The 23276-nt window shown below is 33.4% G+C and overlaps 1 protein-coding gene across 1 annotated transcript in view; it reads right to left on the reverse strand.

Moving 5' to 3' along the window:
* Positions 1-23276, reverse strand: part of LOC145312647 (filamin-A-like) — a 218378-nt gene that overhangs the window by 3123 nt on the left and 191979 nt on the right. Inside the window, exons 19-38 of the mRNA XM_080151908.1 lie at positions 21428-21537; positions 20908-21018; positions 20602-20710; positions 19614-19688; positions 18613-18718; positions 12314-12411; positions 11751-12031; positions 11242-11320; positions 8763-8916; positions 8399-8549; positions 7918-8091; positions 7348-7525; positions 6973-7063; positions 6621-6671; positions 6183-6254; positions 3298-3411; positions 2463-2570; positions 1846-1919; positions 1191-1310; positions 91-276 (exon numbers count right to left, since the gene is read on the reverse strand). Coding sequence (XP_080008034.1) covers positions 91-276; positions 1191-1310; positions 1846-1919; positions 2463-2570; positions 3298-3411; positions 6183-6254; positions 6621-6671; positions 6973-7063; positions 7348-7525; positions 7918-8091; positions 8399-8549; positions 8763-8916; positions 11242-11320; positions 11751-12031; positions 12314-12411; positions 18613-18718; positions 19614-19688; positions 20602-20710; positions 20908-21018; positions 21428-21537 — 2442 coding nt within the window. The remainder of the gene's footprint in view (positions 1-90; positions 277-1190; positions 1311-1845; positions 1920-2462; positions 2571-3297; positions 3412-6182; positions 6255-6620; positions 6672-6972; positions 7064-7347; positions 7526-7917; positions 8092-8398; positions 8550-8762; positions 8917-11241; positions 11321-11750; positions 12032-12313; positions 12412-18612; positions 18719-19613; positions 19689-20601; positions 20711-20907; positions 21019-21427; positions 21538-23276) is intronic.

Raw genomic sequence — 23276 nt, forward strand, 5'->3', positions numbered from 1 at the left:
TTTAATTTTAAGTGAAATAAGGTGAAAGGGTTTTAGTGCTTTTTAAGCACTTTGAAGGAAAGCACTAGTTGTTGAGTTACTAATCAATACCTTTACAGGAATATCCTCCACTGGTCCCTGAACACTGACAGCCAGCTCAGCATCAGCCCCCTCTGGCACACGGATGGTAAACTCAGCCGGCTGGCCGACAGCCACCAGTCCAAGGTGATCCAGTTCTACGAGGACACGGCTGAAACTGCCGCCGCTGCTGCCGCCGAAACTGGCATCATCTTCATCCTAGACAATTAGAATATATTAGATATTTAGTTTTTTATACACACAACAAAAAATTACTCATGTTACAATATTATAAATAAACATAAACATAAACATATTTATTTGGGCATAAAAATTAAACAAAAAAAAGTCATAAAATCAAAAAAAATAGAATATACAATTAAAATTACTATAACAATAAACAACCTAAATCCTCATCAGTTCTGCCCGGGTAACCATGAATAGGTCACTATTGATCTATCTACTTTGCCCAAAATATATCAAACAAAGGTATCCTGGATCCCTTTAAACTTATAGAACCTAGGTAGTATCGCAAAAATAAAAATAACATAAAAAAGATTGCAAAATTTACAGAGCTGGAGATTTAGATTATTTGATAAAAATAGCTATTGCAAGGCATTAATTAGTTTAGACTTGATAGATTTAGCAAAAAGGTTAGTGTGAGCTATTTGGATGATCGAACTGACCAATAAATAAGGTTCATATTAGCAAGCTATATTGGCGACAAACTATCCAGCCAATTTATCCACGAATATTCTTTATTCATTAACTTATGTTATAATAAAGATAGTAAGCCAAATTCAAAAAGTTTCATAGCATAAAAGTTAGGTTTTCCTTAGCATTACATAATAATAGAGGAATTTTAAGAATTGACCTTAACTGATAGTCTAGCTCAATATATTTTATAAGATTCGGCCTTACAAGATGTTCATTGACAATCACTAAAACTGAATAAAATTTTAAAGATATGAAAGCCAACGAATAAGAGAACGTGTTTATAAAAAAAAATAAAGGGTAACAACATAATTTAAAGTCCATTATCCACTCCTTTAGTGTTGTATTGCTGAGAACTTACCCTTATTGTTCTATTAATTGGGTTTTCAAAAGAACATATAAAATAGCAAAGAACCTACCCTTATTCTTGTGAGAAAGGGTGAACCAGGAACTTGGTCATTATTGAACATGACCTCTATTTCATGGGTGAATGCCTGCTCGGGGGTGAAGGTCACCAAACATTTACCTCCTCCCAATACCTGTAATATATAAATAATTAGATTACCATATACCTTTATCTGTGTGTCTATCTGTACCGAAGAACCTTGCTAACCGCTAAACCGATATGGTTCTCCCTTATACTGTAGCTTCTCAGAGTTCTTGGGAAGTTTTATAACTATTAAACATATTTTGGGGGAGGGTACCAAACCCCCAAGAGAAATTGCTAAAAACTACTAATAAATATTTAAAATAGATAGATAGTTTAGATAGATTAGTTACATCACCATCATTAATTGATATCTCTAGCTGCCACAGATAAGAAGGTAGATGGATAGTTATTAGATAGCAAGATAGAAAATATGTACCTGAACTTCATTCATGGGTACATCACCATCATTGATTGATATCTCTAGCTGGTTAGAGATAGAAAGAGAGATAGTTATTAGATAGCAAGATAGGAAATATGCACCTGATCTTCTTAGGTACATCACTATCATTGATTGATATCTCTAGCTGTTATATTAGAGGTATAAAGATAGATAGTTATTAGATAGCAAGATAGAAAAAAAGTACCTGAACTTCATTGGGTACATCTCCATCATTGATTGAAATCTCTAGCTGTCCCTCTCCTGCTTTGGAGGCATCAACTAAAGAAAAAAATAAATACATCATATTTTTTAACAGGAAAGATACTTTATATATAACAATTGATATTATCAGGAAGAAGACAATGGACGAAAAATTTATGTGCAATTTTATGATGATAAGCAAATCTATCCTTTCAGTAGATTAAAATTATTGGTAGAAAAGAAAGGATACTTATAGTTTAGAACCAACCAATGATAATTTAATAAAAAAAACTCAGACAATTTACGGACCATTGTCCCCTTCCTCCTTGCCTTTTGAAGATCATTAATAAGTAATGGGTTTAAGAGAATACACAATGTTTGAACCAAATAATTGCCATATATTTTGGCATTAAAATAAGAATTGTCATGATTTAAATTCCAAAATTCCAATTACATACTAAATCCTAAAGTAGCTGAATGTACCAATATGTGTATGAAAATGGTCTTAGAAATCACTAGACCGGTCAGTTTTAGGAGTGCTCTTTATTGGTACAGAGCAAGTTTCAAGCTAGATATTTTTTTTTTAAATTTGCCCAAAAATTTCTTCTATAGTATTGTTACCTCTAAAAGTGCTAAGTTCTCCCACCACTCCATCAGAAATATCTGTTACTTTTATCAGGGAAGCATCGTAGGCCTTCGCAATCAGCGGGCTGTTCGGAACTGATAGACCTAGATAGATAGATTTGTAGTTAGATAGATAAATATGCAGATAGATAGATATATAGGTGTACAGATAGATAGGTAAAAATCTATTAAATATTTTGATAAATTAATATGGAGACGAAGCCCAATCTGTCCCACTTTTGAGCAGGACGATTCCTATATGACGTCATATAAAGGGAAAAGAAAAAGGGAAGGGGGGGGGAAAGAAAATATCTTCAAAAGAGATGGGAGAAAAGGGAATCGTCTTGCTCAAAAGTGGGACAGATTGGGCTTCGTCAATATGGAAAGTATGCCTTGACAATCAGTGGGCTGTTAGGAACTGATAGACCTAGAGGGTTAGTAGGTATAAAAATAGATAGATAAGTATGCAGATAGATAGATAGGTAAAAAGCAATTAAATATTTTGATAAATTACTAAGGGAAGTATCAATCGGCAATCACCGGGTTATTGGGATTTGATAGACCCAGATAGATAAATAGATAAGCATGCAGATATGTAGAAAATATAAAAAACTACCTCTAACATTAACATCCACAGCAAAACTATACTGACTTACTTTCAGATGGATAATTGCAAAAATAGATAGATTGATATATATATAAAAGGTAGCTAGTCGGATAGAAAGAAACAAAACTACCTCCAGCATTAACATCTACAGCATAGATGCGAACTTACATCTTAGATACAGATCTAGATAGATAGATATAAAGATAGCAAGAAACAAAAAACTACCTCCAACATTAACATCTACAGCATAGCTTCCAACTTCCACTGTTGTAAATTCAATTCTAAAAACTCCATTGCCAGAATCCACAACCTTGCTGGGGATATGACGTTTCTCTGGACCTGAAATATTTAAAAAATTGATAAATGAGGAAAGGATCACCACTAATTGAGCCAGGAAGTTGTTTGGATTATACAATACATTTATACTTTTACAATCAATATTTTTATTACTTTTTTAATGATAAAATTTTTTTAAAATCCAAGTGTATACAATTTTTTGGAAGATCTAATTAATAAATAAACAAATAAAGCTTTTCATATTAGGGAAGCATCATATAGAGATTCTGTGATGATTTAGGCTTTTATTCGGATCTTGGACAAAGTAGCTTCGGACAAAGTAGCTTCAGGACAAAGTAGCTTCCGGACAAAGTAGCTTCAGGACAAAGTAGCTTCCGGACAAAGTAGCTTCCTAAGAAAAGTAGCCTCCACTGTTAATAAAGGTCATGGCCACAGCGCTCGGCCCCCTGGCCTGCCTAGCCGCGGGCGCTCGGCTCCCTAGCCTATAACCTAACCTAACCTAACCAAAAAATTGTAAAAACATTATTAAAACTTATAAAAACAATATTAAAAATTGTAAAAATCTATCAACCACTTTTTGCAAAATCCACGAAATTCTAAACCACCTATGTATTATCATTTGATGATATTTTTCTTAAATAAATGTTCTAAGGCTAACATAGGTTAGGTTAGGTTAGGTTATAGGCTAGGGAGCCGAGCGCCCGCGGCTAGGCAGGCCAGGGGGCCGAGCGCTACAGCCATAACCTTTATTAATATTAGAAGCTACTTTTCTTGAGTAAATGTCCTGAAGCTACTTTGTCCTGAAGCTACTTTGTCCTGAAGCTACTTTGTCCGAAGCTACTTTGTCCGAAGCTACTTTGTCCAAGATCCTTCTATTCTATTTATTTTCCTCCAGCGTCAAATACATTGCAACTAGATACTAGGGGTAAAATTAATTGTTAAATTGTAGCAATGGATATAGGATATACAGTGTCAGTTCGTTTATCCAGTAATAGGGGGTGGGGTAAATAAGTTAAAAATCTGGTGCAACATCCAAGTAATAATATATATCGATTATTGTAGCTAAAATTGGTATTCACCACTCCTTTCTCTTTCTTTTATTCTAATTTATTGAATATTACAAATCATTGTTTAAACAAGGATGAAAACATCCATTAAAGCAAAACTCTAAAATCAGAAGGAAAGACAAACGAACAATAATACTTGTAGTGTCACAACTTAATATGCAACATTGTAAGTCTAAACAATGTTATACATAAATTAATTGCAAAATTGCTTAAATACCGGATACAGAAAAAGGACAAAATTTTATTTTTGGGATTTAATTATAGAGAAGTCTAGCTAGTCTATAATATTGTGCCTTGATGCCTAGGAATCTATCAATGGGTGGTTACCCCCGCTCAACCTTTCAAATCCTTTATTTTACTACCCCTAATTTTTTTTTATAAAATACATTAGAATACACCCATCAAACTTTTAGAACCTATTATTTCACCTCTCTCAAAAAAGCTTAGACGTCCTTGATCATGAAACTTATTAAGGAAACTTAATAAGATAAAAGATTGATGAGACTCAAAGACCTCAAAGACTGAGTTTAAGAGAAGCTTCTATAATACTAAAATAAGACAAGACAAGCCTAATTTCTTTAGACAAATCGACGCCCCCACAAAGTTAGGGATAGGTAATTGTATTCAGAAAAATAAACATCCCTTTACAACAATATAGAGTAAAATAATTAAACCCTGCCAAACTGTAAACCCAATTAAAATGGATTCCAGGACAAACGCAGGATTCCCAAATGTCGGAGTGGACAAACACAAGAGTGTTTAAATATAAATTTAAGTTAATATTTCTATATAGGTTAGGTTAGGTTAAGATATGAATATACAAATAAGCCCCCCGCAGGGTTTAGGCATCTAAAATATGGTTTAAAATAGGTTAGTTTAGGTTAAGTGTCAACTCCTGCGTTTTTCCACTCCGACGTTTGTGACTCCTTTGTTTGTCATAGGACCTTGTAATCAAAGTTTCTGAGCCAACAAATAATAGAACTTGAATATTTTGTCCCCTTCTGTGATGTAGCGATATTATGTTGATGAAATAACAGTATACCAAAAAAAAAGGACTTTTTTCATAAAATATCTTTCCTAAAATGCATGTCTTTAAAATGCAAACAAAAGGACAGTAAGAAACGCAAATCATATGAATAATTTGAATTGCTAAAAATAATGGATATATTGTCAGGGGAAAATTCGTCGTTAACTTAGCTTGATTATATGGACCTCATATTGAGGTTAAGTTAAAGAGGGTGAACGGGGGTATCGTTATTTTAGTCAACTGCGAGCATCACTTTATCAGAGTACATACACATCTGGTGTAACATCCAAGTAATAATATATCAATTGCTATAAAATCTAGGATGACATCATCAATAAGTAGATAAGTACACCAATAATAAAAAAAAATTAACAATCTATATTAAACAGAACAGATCTAAAGTATAGATGTATATACAGACAACTACCTCCCTTCATTTTTCAAAGACCTCTTCCTTCTGCTTCTAAATAATTTTCTGCTACTTGACTGTGTTAATTTAAGCGATATCATTGGTTAATTTTCAATGACCCTATAGGAAGGTTGCACAAGACGATTGAGATGGGGAGATACAGTTATGTAACCCTTTCTCCCTCTAGTGTTTTACTCTAATTTAAATAGTAGCAGAGAAATTGTCATTCCTCCTAAACTTTTAGATGGACATACAGACGTACATTTGGAATTATATAAAAGATTCGCATTTAAAATTGATAGATACTTACTTATAATATTAACATTAATGTCAGGTTTCTTTGTGCCCGGAGCAAACAACTCAAATGTGGCCACTTTGCCAGCCTAACAAGGTTTATGTTCATATATAAATTCATATTGCAAAGTAGATGCGCTCCAATTATCCAAATTTTTATTTTCTTGTTTGTTAAAACTTTGGGTACTTTTTTAAATTTTGATTAGTTGGTTCATTATTTATCAGTGTCCAAACGTTTGTACAAATAATTTTAATTTACAGAAGGGATATTTAAATTTTGTCTCTAAAAATCAGCACTTATGTAGATTAAATTATTGGTGGAAAAGTTTGGACACTGTTAGCCCTGACTTCGGCCCCAGACGTCTAACAAAACTGCATTAAGTCTTAAAATTTTATTATCCGCTGAAACCTGTACATAATACGATACGATAAATAAATATCATTTATGAACATTCCTTGAAGTTTCTAACAGTTTCTCCAACAAATTTACATTTTTCTGCTGTGCCCTGTTAATACATTTATAACTAAGGATTATTGGTTGCAAAAATTTACCTCATATATTGGTCAGTTATTCATTCAGTAGGAGGGGAAGGCATGGGGTAAAGGGGCTGTATTGGATGTATCGTTATTTTAGCCAGCTGCTTGTATCACTTTATTAGAGCACATGAATCTGATGAAACATCCAAGTAATAATAATATTTGCTTTACATAGTTTTTCGAATGGCTAAGAACAGGTTCTATTCAAGCGATATTAGTCAGCTTCGAAGCTCTACTAAAAAAATCGTTTTAATCTATAGTTGTAAATTCCTTATAAGTTGGTATCTTGCTGCCGCCGGCTATGGCAGCTGTTTTACTTCCACCATTCTGATGATGGCTACTTGTGCTGTTAGAAGATGCCTGAAAATATATAAACATATTTGATAACAATGATTATTTGTTTATTAAAAGCTATTCCCAAATAAACCCATAACAATCTGGCCCCTATCATTCAGCTCCTAATAGAGCTCTTTTCCTGGAAGACCCTGCCAGTTTGCTGGCATCCTGTGCCTGCCAGGATTGTGATATTAAAAAGTTTCATCTCTCAATCATGCATCATACCAATTTATAAAAAGTCACTTTAAAGCAGCCCTGATAATCGTTACCAGGGACATTTTGCATTAGATTGAAAAAAAATATATTACCTTATAGCTTGAAGAAAAGCTGGCAACGGTTTCGCTGACTTTGCTGCTGCTAAATGCTGCTGATTTATCAGTTTTAGAAAGGCTGTTGCTGCTGAACGCAGCCGATTTGCTGCCAAATCCGTTGGTATCGCCGCTGCCGAGCCCCAGCGTTTTGTTCTCCTTCTCACTATCCTTCAACCTATAACAATTAAATGTATATTGGTTAGGTAGAGGACTCCAGACATTAAACTAAAAGAATAAAGGGGTCACGAGCGTAACACTGCCTAAGGGATGGGGACCTTGTCCCGACTTTGTATTGGCATTTGGTCTTCGAAAACAGCTAATGGCGTCGGAAATATAAAGATCGGAAAGCAATTTGCTAGCACACGAAAAGGGTTTCCGCGACTTGAGCTAGGTAGTTGTCTGGATTATAAATATACATTTATTATCTTCCCGGCCTATTCTTCATTGGCCCTATATTTAGCAGAAATTTGTTTTGCCTAGAATATTATAAATGTCAACTAGCTGAAAAATTGTTTAAAATTATTCCTTATTGTTACAAAAATCATTATTAAAAACCAAAGTATTTACCTTGTATGAAGGCTGCTACGCTCCACCGAGGACTTGCTACCAAAGTTGCTTGTTGTAGATTTAGGCATCGTGTTCGAGCCCCCTCCGTTGGATAGGCCATTAGTGCCCCCGCCGTTGGTAAACCCCTTGAGCTCGGGGCTCATTGTTCCTGTTTTCTTACCAGTGTTTACAGATCTAGAAAAAAAGACTGTTGAAAAAAAAAAATTCTTCAATTTATGACTACATTAATCTCAGGGATCTTAAGGGATAAGATAATTGCCGAGAAATAAATGTACATCCCCAATCATTATACACAAAATTACCCCTTCTATAGATTACAGTTAGTGGTTGAAACGTTTAGACACTCAATTTAATAAACCAACTAATCAAAATTTCTTAATTCCCCAAAGTTGTTAAGCCAACAAATAAGAAAACGTTATTATAGATCTTTGGAGACTAGTGTAATAAACATCCAAATGTCCTTTCCCTCTTTGACATTTACCTTTCAATAGTGGTAGAATATGTAGCCCTTGGCGAGTAGCTGTTACTCAAACTGTTTAGCTGTTCCACACTGCTACTATGAAACTTACTGAAGCTGCCGCCAGAAGTAGTCGTTGTTCCGGAAGTTTCATTGTTCGTGGATTTCCCGCCACCTGAAAAATTGAAAATGGTGGATTAAAAAAAATACTTTAAATATATGCATAACTTAAAAACTATATAAATTGAAAGTGTGTGGGGGAGGGGGGGTAGTTTTTCTATATGGGTTAGACAAATATTCAAAATTATATTTAAAAATGAGTTGGGGCATTGAAGGTATAAATGCTCAACAGCCAAATTAAGTCTTAAGTCACACATATTTGTTATACCTGTAAGAAGTTTGGGTGTGTTAAGAAGACTAAATGTTCCAAAATCAGCTGATTTTTCATATTCTGTGTTCTTGGGTTTACTAGGCTTGGATGGCAGAGTAGAATACTTGGACTCGAACTTGGAACTGCTGTTCAGTGAGGAGGAGAGGATTTCCTGAAATTATTAAATTGTAGAACAGGACAAACTAAATTTTATGAATCAAGGGAGTTTAAAATTTGTTTTTAAATTGTCCGTAGTACGATGCTATGGGAGGTTGCCGTTCCTGCAACTGGCAGAAATACAGTGGATGTATTTTTGTCAAAATTGTTTGTCTGGATGTAAATTCGACAGTAATTTGCCATATATCGTAGGTACCCTGACAAATATACAACTAACACAGGCATTTAAACATCCAAAATTGTCAATTATACATCTATTTCTTGCCAATTTTACATCTAATTTTTTTTATATGTCAAAAATACATCTTGTACATTTTTATTAATAATAAACAATAGTAAACTGTATTGTAGATATTTATACTACAAGAATATACATAATTAATATATTAGATTATGGCTAAATGTTTAAAATCTTTATTCTATAATTTATTCCTTTTTCCCTGTTTATCCATTTCACGAATTATTTTTAGAATGTCATTTATTAATTAGATTGATTGTAACCTATATTTGTATTTTTTTATTTAATTTATTTCATCTTAATATTTACGTCAGAAAATGTACAGTACAAAAATGTTAGTAATTGTTAACTGGGTGCAATATCAATTTATAATAGGTATGTGAATTTTTAAAAAAGAAGTGGTCATTATGTTTTCTTGTTATATTTAAAGCGAAGTTTTTCTATAATTATGGTATGTATGTCCGTCAGCCCTGTTCGTTAAATTAGACGTTATAAAGTGGGGAGGCGGTTCCACTGCAGTTTCCTCACAGTTCCAAAACTAAGAGCTGTAACTCTTTAGGTATTTAGTTGAGTTTCTTTGACTTTTAGTTTTGGTTTTAAAAAGTGTCACTTTCGCCCCCCTCCCTTTTTTCTATTTAGGAAGTGTAGCAATTCTATAATCGTAACCGGCAATTCTATTCCTCCAAGCAACACATGCAGATTTTTAACTTTTTAAAGCTAAGCTTTTCTATGATTAGGGTTGGGCTGTCCGTCCGTTCAAAAAGGTTAGCTGTTTTCATTAATTTTGACATGTTCAAATTGTCCTATTGAATTCAAACTTTGCCTGATGATTCCTATAACTAATAGGTGCAATTTAGAAAAGGTGCAAATAACCTTGTAGCATATCGACCCTAAAACTAACTTTGTATGTCTGACTACTAAATGTGTATTACCTTGTAAAATTCTTAAACATTTAACTATAATTTTAATATAATATTTATGCATGTTCTTGTATTGATAATAAATGTCTACTATACAGTTCACTATTGATTATTATTAATTAAAATAAATAGGATGTATTTATGACATATAAAAAAGTTTAGATGTAAAATTGGCAAGAAATAGATGTAAATTTAACAATTTTGGATGTATAAATGCCTGTGTTAGATGTATTTATGGCGGTTACTTTAAGTATGACTGTATTTTTGGCAGAGGTTTTTACATTTTGACAAAATTACATCCAACTGTAATTCTGCCAGTTGCAGGAACGCCATGTACCCGATGCTATACATGATTTACCAACAAAAATGGTAAACCTAATATCTCGGATGTTAGGACAGAAAAGGAGACATTTGGCTCCCCTTAGTTATCCTGGGTTATTGGACCTGACACCGCCCGTTTGAAGTAACAAAAATTGTTTTAATTTTATTGCTCAGTTTCAAACAAACTTTTGTACAGTAAAGAACTATAATAAAGAAGGGATAACCATATTCAATATAATACATTTAATTTTTTCTGTGTATTTTCGATCACTTTTTTAACATTTTTGTTTTTTACTTTAAAATAATCCACTTTTTTTAAAATTATGTATCTGATTTTATGATAAATATATGAAATATGGTTAATTATGTTGACAAGGATAAGATGTGACTTATCAAAATATATTCCTACTATTGAGCTGTGTGTTTTTCCTTGGATAGTCTCTTTTCAACAACGTATTATTCCATTTAAATTTTATGATAATAATTTTAATATTCGTGGAAAATTATCCCTACTAAGATGCTATAAATAATTTTTCCTTTTGGCTGAGAACCGATTCTAATCCAGCGGATATTAATCAGTTTTGAAGCCATATTGGAATAGTTATTTACTGCATAGAATTATAGACAGTTTCCGCGGATATTAAACTGAGAAATTATAAGACAAATTTTTGTTGACCCCAAAATGCTGAAAGACTGGGTTAAAAAAAAGGCGTCAATTTTATATTTTTATAATAATATCAGTGCAAATTGTCTGTGATTCGATTCTATACATGATTTTTCAGTAAGGCTGAGAACCAGTTCTTGTCCAGTGGAAAGCATGCTGGAATATATTTTTACAAACCTTTGAAGATTGTTGAAAAATAGAGCTTTGTTTGAATTCAGATGTTGAATTGTTCAGCTTGGACTGGCTTGAACTAAACCTGAAATTAATATATTTTAAACAAGATTTTATCAATGAGGGAGAACACATTGGACTAAAAATATAACCAATGTCTTATAAATCCTACAAAAGTAAAAGTAAAAGTAATTATCTTATATAAATAAATATGTATGATGCATGTTGTAAAAAGTTTGCTACTCTACACTTATAGTTTGTAGGTATAATGGAATGTATAATGGAGGGAGGGGATATTGAACTGTAAATTATGCTAGTACCCAAATCAATCTCTCGTTTCCTGGATTAAAAACGATGTATAGTATAATTAACATTATAATTTATGATTGTTTGTATCAAACTGATAGTTTAAAAAATTTCCAATTATTAATTTCAAAATTAATCTCACTTATTATCCTTCGGAATGTACATTAATTTATCGTCGATTGTCTTATCCCCATTTTATTATGTTATACCTTGAAGAACTTAAAAGTGAAGATTCGTTGTTCAATTTTTTCGGCAGAGTCTCGTAGTTACGTGTAATCGGTAACGGATCATAGGATCCGTTCAGACCGTTACTGCCGCCACCGTTCAGCTCCATCTCCTTCGCCTTGGCGGGGTTGGCCACCAGCATCGGCGACATCAGCGGCGTATTGGGGTCCTTGACTTCAACAAACCACGGAGAGTTGGGCACTTTTTCGCCGTTGAATTTTACGTCGACTCTGTGGCGGCCAGGGTCGTGGGGGATAAAATTAGCCTAAAAAATAAATATAAGATAAAACAAACAGCCAAAAACCTTTTAAAGCAGCCCGACCGCTATGTATTTTTTGTAGCATAGACAAAAATGATTACAACAAAATGACAGTTTATGGGCATGGCTCATCACACACCAACATGTATTATACCTGGAACTGTTCAGATGAGAGTGTATGAACATGGCTTGTCACACACCTAACATAACATGTATTATACCTGGAACTGCTCAGATGAAAGTGTATGGACATGGCTTGTCAAACACCTGACATAACATGTATTATACCTGGAACTGTTCAGATGAGAGTGTATGGACATGGCTTGTAACTCTTCCTCCATTTACAATAATTTCTAGGTTTCCAAAACCAGCTCCTTTACCATCAACTAAAAAGTAAAAAAATAAAATAGTTATTTGTCACTTTGAATTACAGACACCTTTCCACGTATGTTACTGGATTAGAACCAGTTCTTACTCTTATTGAAAAATCATGTATAGCATAAATTCAGTTTTGTTAGGCCTTGGCTAAAAACTGGTATTAAATTTGATATTTATTTTAATATTCTGTAAAAATGTCTGGAATATTATACAACACATAATTTTTTAGTATGGCTGATAACCGGTTTTAATCAAGTTGATATTATTTAGATTCTAAGCAAGACTATAACAAATGTATTGTATACAAATGTTAAAAAAACTTTCAACAGTTAGGGAGTTGAATCCATTTTTATAGAAGCAGAAATATAATCTATGATTATGGTTTGGACCCTCTAAAACTGTAATCTACCTTTCCACTTTCCCCTCTCTTGGTGAAGATATCTTCAACGGCGATACGATTTTTGAAATGTAAGATTCTACTTTCCCTTCTCTTGGTGAAGATATCTTCAACGCCGATACGATTTTTGAAATGTAAGATTCCACTTTCCCCTCTCTTGGTGAAGATATCTTCAACGCCGATACGATTTTTGAAATTTAAGATTCCACTTTTGCCTCTCTTGGTGAAGATATCTTCAACAAGAGAGACAAAAGTGGAATCTTATATTTCAAAAATCGTATCGGCGTTGAAGATATCTTCACCAAGAGAGGGGAAAGTGGAAGGGTAGATTACAGTTTTAGAGGGTCCAAACCATAATCATAGATTATATTTCTGCTTCTATAAAAATGGATTCAACTCCCTAACTGTTCAATAAGAGACAACAATTTTGTTTTTTAATTTGACTTTACATTACACTGGTATCCAAAGTTTTATAATCAAGTTTTTATTTTTGTTGGTTCAAAAATTGGATTTATTAGTTCTAAAGTAGTATCCAAAAAAGGAATTTTTTTAACATAATTGGAGATGCATCTTAGTTTATCGTCCATTGTCTCATTCCTGAAGCTCTCTGTTTAAAAAGTCAGGGTGCCTATACGCATATACAACAAAAATTGCAAAAAAATGAGACAATTTTTAAATCAGGTAGTAAAAATCAGAGAAGCTTATTACATTCTATATTCTTGTTATTTTATTCATTGGTTCAAAACTTTGGATACTTTTATTGAATTGTGATTTTTTAAATTCATAGTAGTAGCATATAAACTTTACAATTAAAATTTTGTTCTACAAAAGGGATAATTTGTTTAACATTATTAAGTATGTGCTTTAAATGATTGTAAGATCCAAGGCTAAAAATTGCATGATTTTAAAACAAATTTATACGTTGTTTCAAAAACTTTGGGTACTTTTATCAGGAGTATAAAAGTTTCAACCAATAATTGTTATCTACAGATATGATAACGTGTATTAATTTATCGTCCGTTGTCTAATTCCTTAAGATACTAGGTTTGAAAGTAAGGGAACCAACTTGCTTATATACTAAAAATTGCATGTTTTGAAACAAAAGTATAAGAAAGAAGAGACAATTTTGAGATGATGTACTTAAAAGACATAAATCATATAATTTACTCATTTTACCCATAGACTAAATTGTGCAATAGATCAGCAATATAACTTATTAATAGCTTAAAACCTTTGAATGACAATACCTACTGCCCCTTGAAATTAGAACTAAAACAGTCATCTGTACAGACAGACGGACAGACATTTTTCTGCGCTGTAGTATATATTTATTAGACTTTTATGACAAATCCTTATAATAAGGTAACAGGATGTTTGTGTGTTTGTCTGTGTGTTTGTTTGTACCGAAGGATCTCGCTAACCGCTGAACCGATCGGGTTCTCCTTAACAGGGTAGCTTGTCATAGGTCCCGGGAAGGTGTATAACTAGTTTGGGGGAGGGTACCACCATCCTCCCAAGAGAAATGACAAAAAAAAATATAAAAAATTTTAATTTATGGGAGACTTCAACGTCAAATAAAGAGGTATCGTACGTAAAAAATTATCGTAGAGACTTTAACAAACAAAAACATTTAAAGTGCCACTAGAGGCCTCTAGGGGCATAGCCACTAGTATATTATATTTTGTGAATTTTAGTCAACACCTGTCATTTAAAGATGATATTATTCTTAATGGAACTTAAAAAAAACTATGTTAACCCATTAGTGCCGAACCGGGCATCAAAACCCGGTTCCGAAAAATGGAATAAAAACCGGTTTCCGGCTTCATAATTGCATCATTCTCAGAATGAATCCCCCCTCAACTACCCTGACTTTCATTTCCCCCTGGAGCAGGCAGTTTAGCTTACTTCCGTTTGCTGGTATAGCTCAACAAAATTTGAAAATCATGAAAATTCAAAATACCCCTTCTAACTTTTTTGTTTTTATAGTAAAGTCGCTGATTTTTTTTGTGAAATCTAATGTTTATTGACAAGTACATCTATTTGTGAATTCGTTTTATTCAAATTATAATTTTTTATATGATTTTTTTATCGTTTTTTTACGCCCTATTATGACCCGGTTCGGCTTGGCCATAAATACCCGAAAATTTTAAAACCCGGCTCGGTTTCGGTTTTTATTACCCGGTTTTAACTTTTCAACCAATAAAAATAACAGTTTACGTCATTAGTAAGAGTTTGAGCCACCCTACTAACCCTAGTAATCTCTATAGGTGTCACCCAATAGTTTTATGCTCGTTTTCTGATATGTAACACCCAAATTTTATATGTTCTTTTTTTGTAGTGTGTGTCTTTTAAAACTTCGAGCAACGGGTTTTTTACCCGAAAACGGCGGCACCTATAGCCGAAACACTAAATTTGAAATAAATCGCTTCGTATTATACTTGTAGCTCTTTAGATTACATGAGGTTGTGTAGTTTTCAATTACGGATCGTATCAAAGTTCTAAAAAGTGTTCATCTCACTTTTGGCGTTCAAAAATTACATTTTTCGATTTTTGGTCAAAATAACCGGGTTTATACAGGTCAACCGGGTTTTAAAACTGGGGGAAAGCACCAAAAACGGGTGTTAATGCCTGGTTGGTATTTATGGCCAAGCCGAACCGGGTTTTTTGCAACTTTCCTGTGCACGCCACTAGAGCAAAACAAAAAAATACGAATTCCGTTTTGACCATTATAAAGCTTCCCTGAAACTTACAGCTCGATCGGCCCATAAAAGTGGCGCTCGGCACTAATGGGTTAATACTAATATAAAAGAAACAGGAATAAAGGATGTATATCTTTAGATAGATGCCTCTAGGTGCATAGCTGGTAATAATGTATATAGAACAACTCTATGTTTTTCCCTTTGTTTTAATCATATAGATTGTAAGATACTTTGTCTGTGTAAGTTCGTGCGCATTTAAAACATAAATATCTAGCTTCTGTTAAATACTCAGGGATCTTAAGGGATAAGACAATGGTTATTAAATATATCTACAACATTCTAATGATGATGAGGGGCAATGCCCCCACCCCCTTATACTTTTTTGAGGTAAAATTTTGAAATCTAAAGAATCAAACTTTGTTTTGGGGAGGGGGAGTTACATCAACCATTTTTCCTCCCACCCTTAGACGTTCCTGGTAGAGTAGATGCGTAATCTATAATACAAAGTAGAATGATGTCTGTCCGTCCGTCCCTTAAGATTTCGATAACCACTGAACCGATTGGATTCTACTCTTCAGGGAATATACTTACTAGTCATGTGGTGGTTTGTTGCTATTTCTTTGAGGGTGGGACACCCACAAACCCCCCCAAAAACATGAAAAACCCCCCATTGTTTTTTAACGGATTGTTGTTGCACCAGTGGTACTGAATTTTTTATTTTTTTTAAATTTCCTCTTGGGGCAAAGTCCCAAGAGGCTAGGGGCGAAGCCACTAGTACATAATAATATGTTCAATAGAATAGGGGGGTTCACCCTTTAAGAAATAGCTTCAAACCCCATGAGGGACAGTAGCCATATTCTCTAAAGAGTAGAGCCCAATCGGTTCAACGGTAACTGAGATCTTAAGCTTCAGACGGACAAACAGACAGACAGAAGGACTGACACATCATTTGCCTTTGTATTTCTATAGTCAACAGCAGGTTTCATTGATTAAAGAACTCATAGTTTTATGGAAGAACCTACAGACCATAATTATAAAGTAGCTGCGCTACTAGCTACTAAAACACACGTGTGTGAGAAAGACTGACAGACAGACAAACAAACAAAACACACTAAATCCAGGGATCTCAAGGGATAAGACAATTGATGTACATCCCCAATAATGATAAACAAAATTACCCTTCTGTAGATTAAAACTTTTATTAAAAAAAACCTTGAACACTACTAGTTTGCAACCAACAACCTTGGGTACCAGAGTCATTTTCAGTCCAATTGTCGTCTCCCTCCCTGTGTATAAGATAGATAGATATTTAAATGGGGGATTTTTTGCACGCAAATTCAACATAAAAGAATTGTCGTGATCTACAGTTTTGCAGAAAGTTGTCGTACCATACTTAGTGAGACTTTGTAAATCTTTAAGTAAAAATAATGCCAAAATAATAAAAGAACTGAAAGATCTCGCTAACCACTGAATCGATATGATTCTCCTTTACAATACAGCTTCTCATGGATCAAGGGAAGGTTTATAGCTATTTTAGGGGAGAATACCGCCGTCTTTTCAAGTGAAATCACCACAAGAAAAAAAATACACTCCCCAATTTTTTTTACTAAAATAAGTGCCAGCTCCTAGAGGCCTCTAGGGGACGTGGCTGCTAGTATTACATAAAGAAGAAAGGTTAGGTTTTTCTCTGTCCATAAGATCTCAGCAACAATTGACTGAATTCTCAAATTAAACGTTTCTTTACATATCTTAATTTAAATTAAAATCAGGTAAACTATATATCCCTCGATATCCCCACTTAAATTAGCATCCACGACTATGTTATGCCTTAATCAGGCGTCTTATTCAATACACTAGACATAATACAATGGATAACAGAGGTAATTTAGAATGTTTGTTCCAACAATATATCACATGACACTCAACTAATTTACACTTAATTGAATGTAATAGACATAACACAATGATATTAGAGGTAATTTAGAGTGTTTGTTCTACCAGGATATTGGACGACAAGTATGTAAAACTAAATTCAATACACTAGACAAATACAATGTATATTAGAGATTATTTAGAGTGCCTTTAATCAGGAGTCTTATTTAATACACTAGGTATAATACATAATGTTATTAGAGGTAATTTAGAGTGTTTGTTCTTTCGGCAATATATCACACTTCACTTAATTACCTAATACTTAACTGAATGCACCAGACTTAATGTAATTCATATTAGAGGTAATTTAGAGTTCCTCTAATCAGAAGTCTTAATCAATTCACTAGACATAATACAATGTTATTAGAGTTAATTTAGAATGTTTGTTCTAACAATATATGACACGACACTCTATTGTCTAAACTTTTCCCAATACAATAGACATAATACAATGCAAATTAGAGATAATTTAGACCGTCATTTATTAGGCGTCTTATTTTATACACTAGACATAAGACAATGCTGTTAGAGGTAACTAAGAGTTTTTGCTCTAAAAATATATCACACTACATTCAACTAACTCTTGATTCAATACACTAGACTTAATACAATGATAATAGAGGTAATTTAGAGTATCCTTATTCTTAATCAGGAGTCTTATTCAATACACTATATATAATACAATGATATTAGGGGTAATTTAGAGTGTTTGTTCTAATAGTATATCACTCGACACTCAATTATCTAACACTTTGTTAAATACACTAGACATAATACAAAGAATGATAGAGTTGACTTAGGGTGTCCTTAATCAGGAGTCTTACTCAATACACTGGACATGATACAATGCATTTAGAGTGTTCATTCCAATTAAACAAAACTCTCATTTAACTCCTATCTCATTCAATACAATAGACATTATACAGAGTTAATTTAGACTACTTGTTTTAAAAATTATATATCATTATATTATATTATTGACTAGATTTTCAGAATATCATCAGGTTTTTGCAATTTTAATGAAGATTTTTTAAAACTGACCAATGAAAGATTGTGTTTAAAATACTAATGTAATTTACAGTGGATGTCCCCTCCCTCGTTGCTCCTATTATCATCCAAGCAATTGTAAACTTCCAAGCTACTTATGAACATAATTATCCTTGTTCAATGATAAATCTTACTATCAAATTCCACAGGCAAGCCAATGTATCCAGATGGCAGCTGTCCCACTTTTATCTTGGATGAGTCGAATGTGTAGAAGCTTGGGGTTACATTCAGTTGTTCATTCTAAATATAAATAGTATTTGCTATATTACCCTCCAGTCTTTCTGTTTGTGTGTCTGTCCTTTTTTCAGTGTCAATCTATTTATCTGTGTGTCTTTAAGTTAGGTTGTCTGTCTGCCTATATATATTTGTCTTTATATATGTTTGTGTGTTAATCTGTCTGTCTATGTATAATAATTTCAATCTTATGTTTCCCTACATAAGAAGTAGTAACTTTTTTTTTCGTTTGTCAGTCTGTCTGTTTATTTATCCATCCATGTGTCTATCTATTAGTCTGTTTGTTAGTATGTCTATCTGTCTATGTTTAACTGTATAATAATTTCAATCTTATGTTTCCCAACATAAGTAGTAACTTTTTTTCGTTTGTCAGTCTGTCTGTCTATTTATCTATCCATGTGTCTATCTATCAGTCTGTTTGTTAATCTGTCTGTCTATGTGTACCTGAATAATAATTTCAATCTTATGTTCACCTACATATGTAGTAGTAAATCTTTATTGTTTGTTTGTGTGTTTGTCTGTCTGTATATAGATATCTCTAAGTGTCTATCTATCATTCTCTTTGTTAGTTTTTCCCTCTTTGTTTACTTTAATAATAATTTCAATCTTATGTTCTCCAACATAAGTAGTCTATCTGTCTATTTATCTATCCATGTGTCTATCTATCAGTCTTTTTTTGTTCGTTTGTCTGTCTGTCTGTCTGTGTATATCCATGTGTCTATCTATCAGTCTGTTTGTTAATCTGTCTGTTTATATGTACCTGAATAATAATTTCAATCTTATGTTCCCCTACATAAGAAATAGTAACTTTTTTTTCGTTTGTCAGTCTATCTGTCTATTTATCTATCTATGTGTGTGTCTATCTATCAGTAATATAGTCTATCTATCTATCTATGTTTACCTGAATAATAATTTCAATCTTATGTTCTCCGACATAAGTAGTTGTAAATTCACAAGTAAAAGTTCCGGAACCATCCTAAAAAGAAAACAATATTAGTGATGCTTTCCTCTAAGTGATTTGTGAGCATAGAACCCCTCCCTTTAAAAACATTTTAAAAAAGTGGTAATATAAATATTTTTAATGTTTGACTCTGTAGGGCTTTTCTTTATCTAATATAATCTAACCAAACCTAACCTGTCCTAAAGTAAAACACAAACAAGCGACAAAAACTACCCCCTTTCTCTAATTTTAAATCAAAAAGTACCATGACAAAATATCTCTTCCAGGGATAATATCAATATTCTACCCTCTTAGGGAAGATTTTTGAATTTTTCTGGACAAATATTCCTAAATTGTTTTAATTACCTGGTAGGACATTTCTTCCCACTTATACAAGTAATGTTACATTTCTAGTAGCAAAGCTACTCTATAATTCACTTTGTCCGTCAGTCAGTCCGTCAGTAAGTCCGTAACGCTATGGGGGAAATGGGATTTACTCAGCTCCTATAAAAGATAGAATGCTGAAATTTTTTGACAACATTCATATTAATAAGGAGCACAATTAACTATAAAACATCAATGGCGGTCGGAGCGCTTTTTAGCAGGTTTTAGGCTATTTTTGTATATTTCACTTTTTTCTCCATATCTTTGATGTTTATGGTCTGATTTCCAAAATTAAATTTCCTGTCGTTTAAAGAAAACAACCATGTCAGTCAAACTGCCTTTTTGCAGGTTTTTTGCTATTTTAAATTTTTTCCTTTTTTTTCCATTTCTCTTATGTATATAGCCCGAATTTTTTCAAATTTTTTAAGTTAAGGATATAAAAATTTAATTTCCTGTCGTTTTAAGAAAACAACCGTATTCCCATCCATGAATTTTTGGGCTTTCCTACTTATGGATGTTGTCATCCTTGTTTATACATATATTTCTCTGGACAATTATTCCGTACCTGGTTTATATTGATGTGAGTTGGACATTTCTCCCCTCTTGGTCCAGTGATGGTGACATGGATTTCGTTCTTGTCAGCACCGTCTGTTGGACAATCAAAGGCAATAGTCCTGAAAATAAATGTATAAGTATGAATGTATAATCCAGACAACTTCTTGGCCCAAGTGGTGGAGACCCTTTTCGTCTGCTATTAAATTGCTTTCTGTGCTAATATTGCAGATGCTATTGGCTGATATATATATCTGTCTATATATCTGCCAATCTACCTGTCAATCTATCTGTCTATTTATATGTCCATCTGTTATACCTGTTAACGGGAAGTAAGTCTGTCCCTTCTTCTGTTTTATGATCCGAGGCAAATAGCTGGGTAGTTTCATCTTTAAAATCTTTGAAAGTTTGACGCTTCTCACGTTTAGACCTGAAAAAGGAAATTGATTTTTATTAAAGGAGTGTAACTACTATATAACTGAGACTATTCTTTGGTACGGCCAATTCTATACATCAATATTTAAGCTTTAAGTAGTTCTTTCTATGTTTCTATCTATCTAATATCTACCTAGGTGAAGCAACTATTTTTAAAAAACTTCTTCAAATTTTGACTGAAATTAATCTTTCTATATATTTATTTGCAAATCTATCTATCTATCCATCTACCTATCTATCTATCTAATATCTACCTAGGTGGGGCAACTGGTTTTTCAATGAAAACTTCTTTTTCTATCAAATTATGGCTGAAATTTAAACCTATCAATCTTTCTGCATATTCATTTCTCTATCTATCTATTTATACTTTGCTATCCATCTGTTTCTATCTATATAATATCTACCTAGGTGGGGCAACTGGTTTCTCAATGAAAACTTCCTTTTCCACCAAATTATGACTGATATTTCTTCTTTCCTCCTTCTGCTCTTCAAACTTCTTATACTTGCGGTCAACCTAAATTTAACAAAGATGTTAAAAGAAGGGAATTGGTAAAAGAAAATAGATCCGAAATCGTTGTTTTAGCCGGCTACAAGTTTCACATTATTAGAGGATATGATAATCTAGTGTAAACCCAGGATATATAATTAACTCTTGCTACAGCTTGTAATTGATGAATCGTACATTAAAGTGCTTTAATCACCACCAGAAATAGGATAGAAGTTTGTAACTCATTACGTCTTTGACCGCTCATACCTTATATACCAATATTAGGAATTAATAAACTACTCTTTAGAAAAATAAACTACTCTGTTTTTAAAACTTCCAAAACAAAATAATTTTAAATTCAACTCGTTTTATTTTACAATTATAGTTAGAGTTATTTAAATTTGAAATTTTAGTATGTGGATTTCAAAGAAAAATGTTATATTTATAAATAAGAATTGAGTCATCTAGCGGGCAATTTTAATACTAAATAAAATACACTTTTTAAATGATCACGCAACCTCTGTATAAGAAGAAATTTTAAATTTGTTCTTTATTGGATATTTATTGATATATGAATTATATATGTGGATATATTGACAGGGAAATATTAATCCTCTATTTAACTTGCTCATATAGACCTATTTTATTGGTCAGTTTGTTCATTTACTGAGAGAGAAGGGAATAATCAACCTTAACATAACAAAGATTTAAAAAAAAAAAAAAATGAAGGTATACTTATTTATACTAAGATCAATTAAGTTATTATTATTTATATGTCTACTACATATTCTAAGCTACATTATGTTGTGGTATTCGGCAACCGTGAGCCATGCCTATGGCACCCCTGATCTAGGGTTCGGTGGAGGGTCAATGGCCCTCCCCCGAGTCCTGGGGAAGGGGTCTAGCGACCCCCTCCCTATGCTTACAATTAATGATTGAATCTGTCATGTTTATTATGGTTAACTGTATTCTTAATTCTCCCCCACCCTTTTCAGGGATGGGGGATCATTATTGCCCAAACTGACCATTGTATATGTATTATGATGCTTTTATGTTATGATTATTTATTCCTATCCATGTAATTATTGTTTGTTGTATATAGCTTTAGTATCTTTTAAACCTTCAATAAAGTGACAACTGAAATAGATGTTGATCATTATCTAGTGAATGCTAGAGAAGCGTAGCTTCTCTATAGTAAGGTGTCCACGTCTGTTACACTGCCGTAATCTAATTGAACTCCGGTGTCTGCCATTTATCCTCGGCGGATACCACAACTTTGGTGACAGCTGTGTGAGATTACGGCGAACCACAAGTGTAGAGCAGACGCGCATCTGAGGCTAAGGTACTCCCAGCAGTGAATCTGGCAAAACTGACGCAAGCAACCTGAATTACCTACCCTGGACAGCAAAGTTTAACTCTGCATCCGGCAGTTGTGGAAGCGAGACAGCGAAATTTGACGAATAACCGCGAGCAGCGCTGATATCTAACGGAGAATTGAGCGCTCAAAGGGCTGAAACAGGCCTGCGGACCGGCTGAAACAAGCCAAATAAGTGTAAACGGCTGGAAATAGGCCAACTTTACTGCAAGAAATAGCAGGATCCGAACCAGTGGCGCTAGCAGGACGGGACATTCCCTGCCGCCATCAGCCGGATTTGGATCAGCGGCGCTAGCAGGACGGGACATTCCCTGCTGCCGATAGGCTGAAACATGCCACATAGCTGCAAGCTGCGAGCTAACATACGAGTGTAGTGCACCAGAACAGAGAA

Source organism: Acartia tonsa, chromosome 2, assembly GCF_053477335.1.
Source record: "Acartia tonsa isolate MP-2025a chromosome 2, ASM5347733v1, whole genome shotgun sequence".
NCBI lineage: Eukaryota > Metazoa > Arthropoda > Copepoda > Calanoida > Acartiidae > Acartia > Acartia tonsa.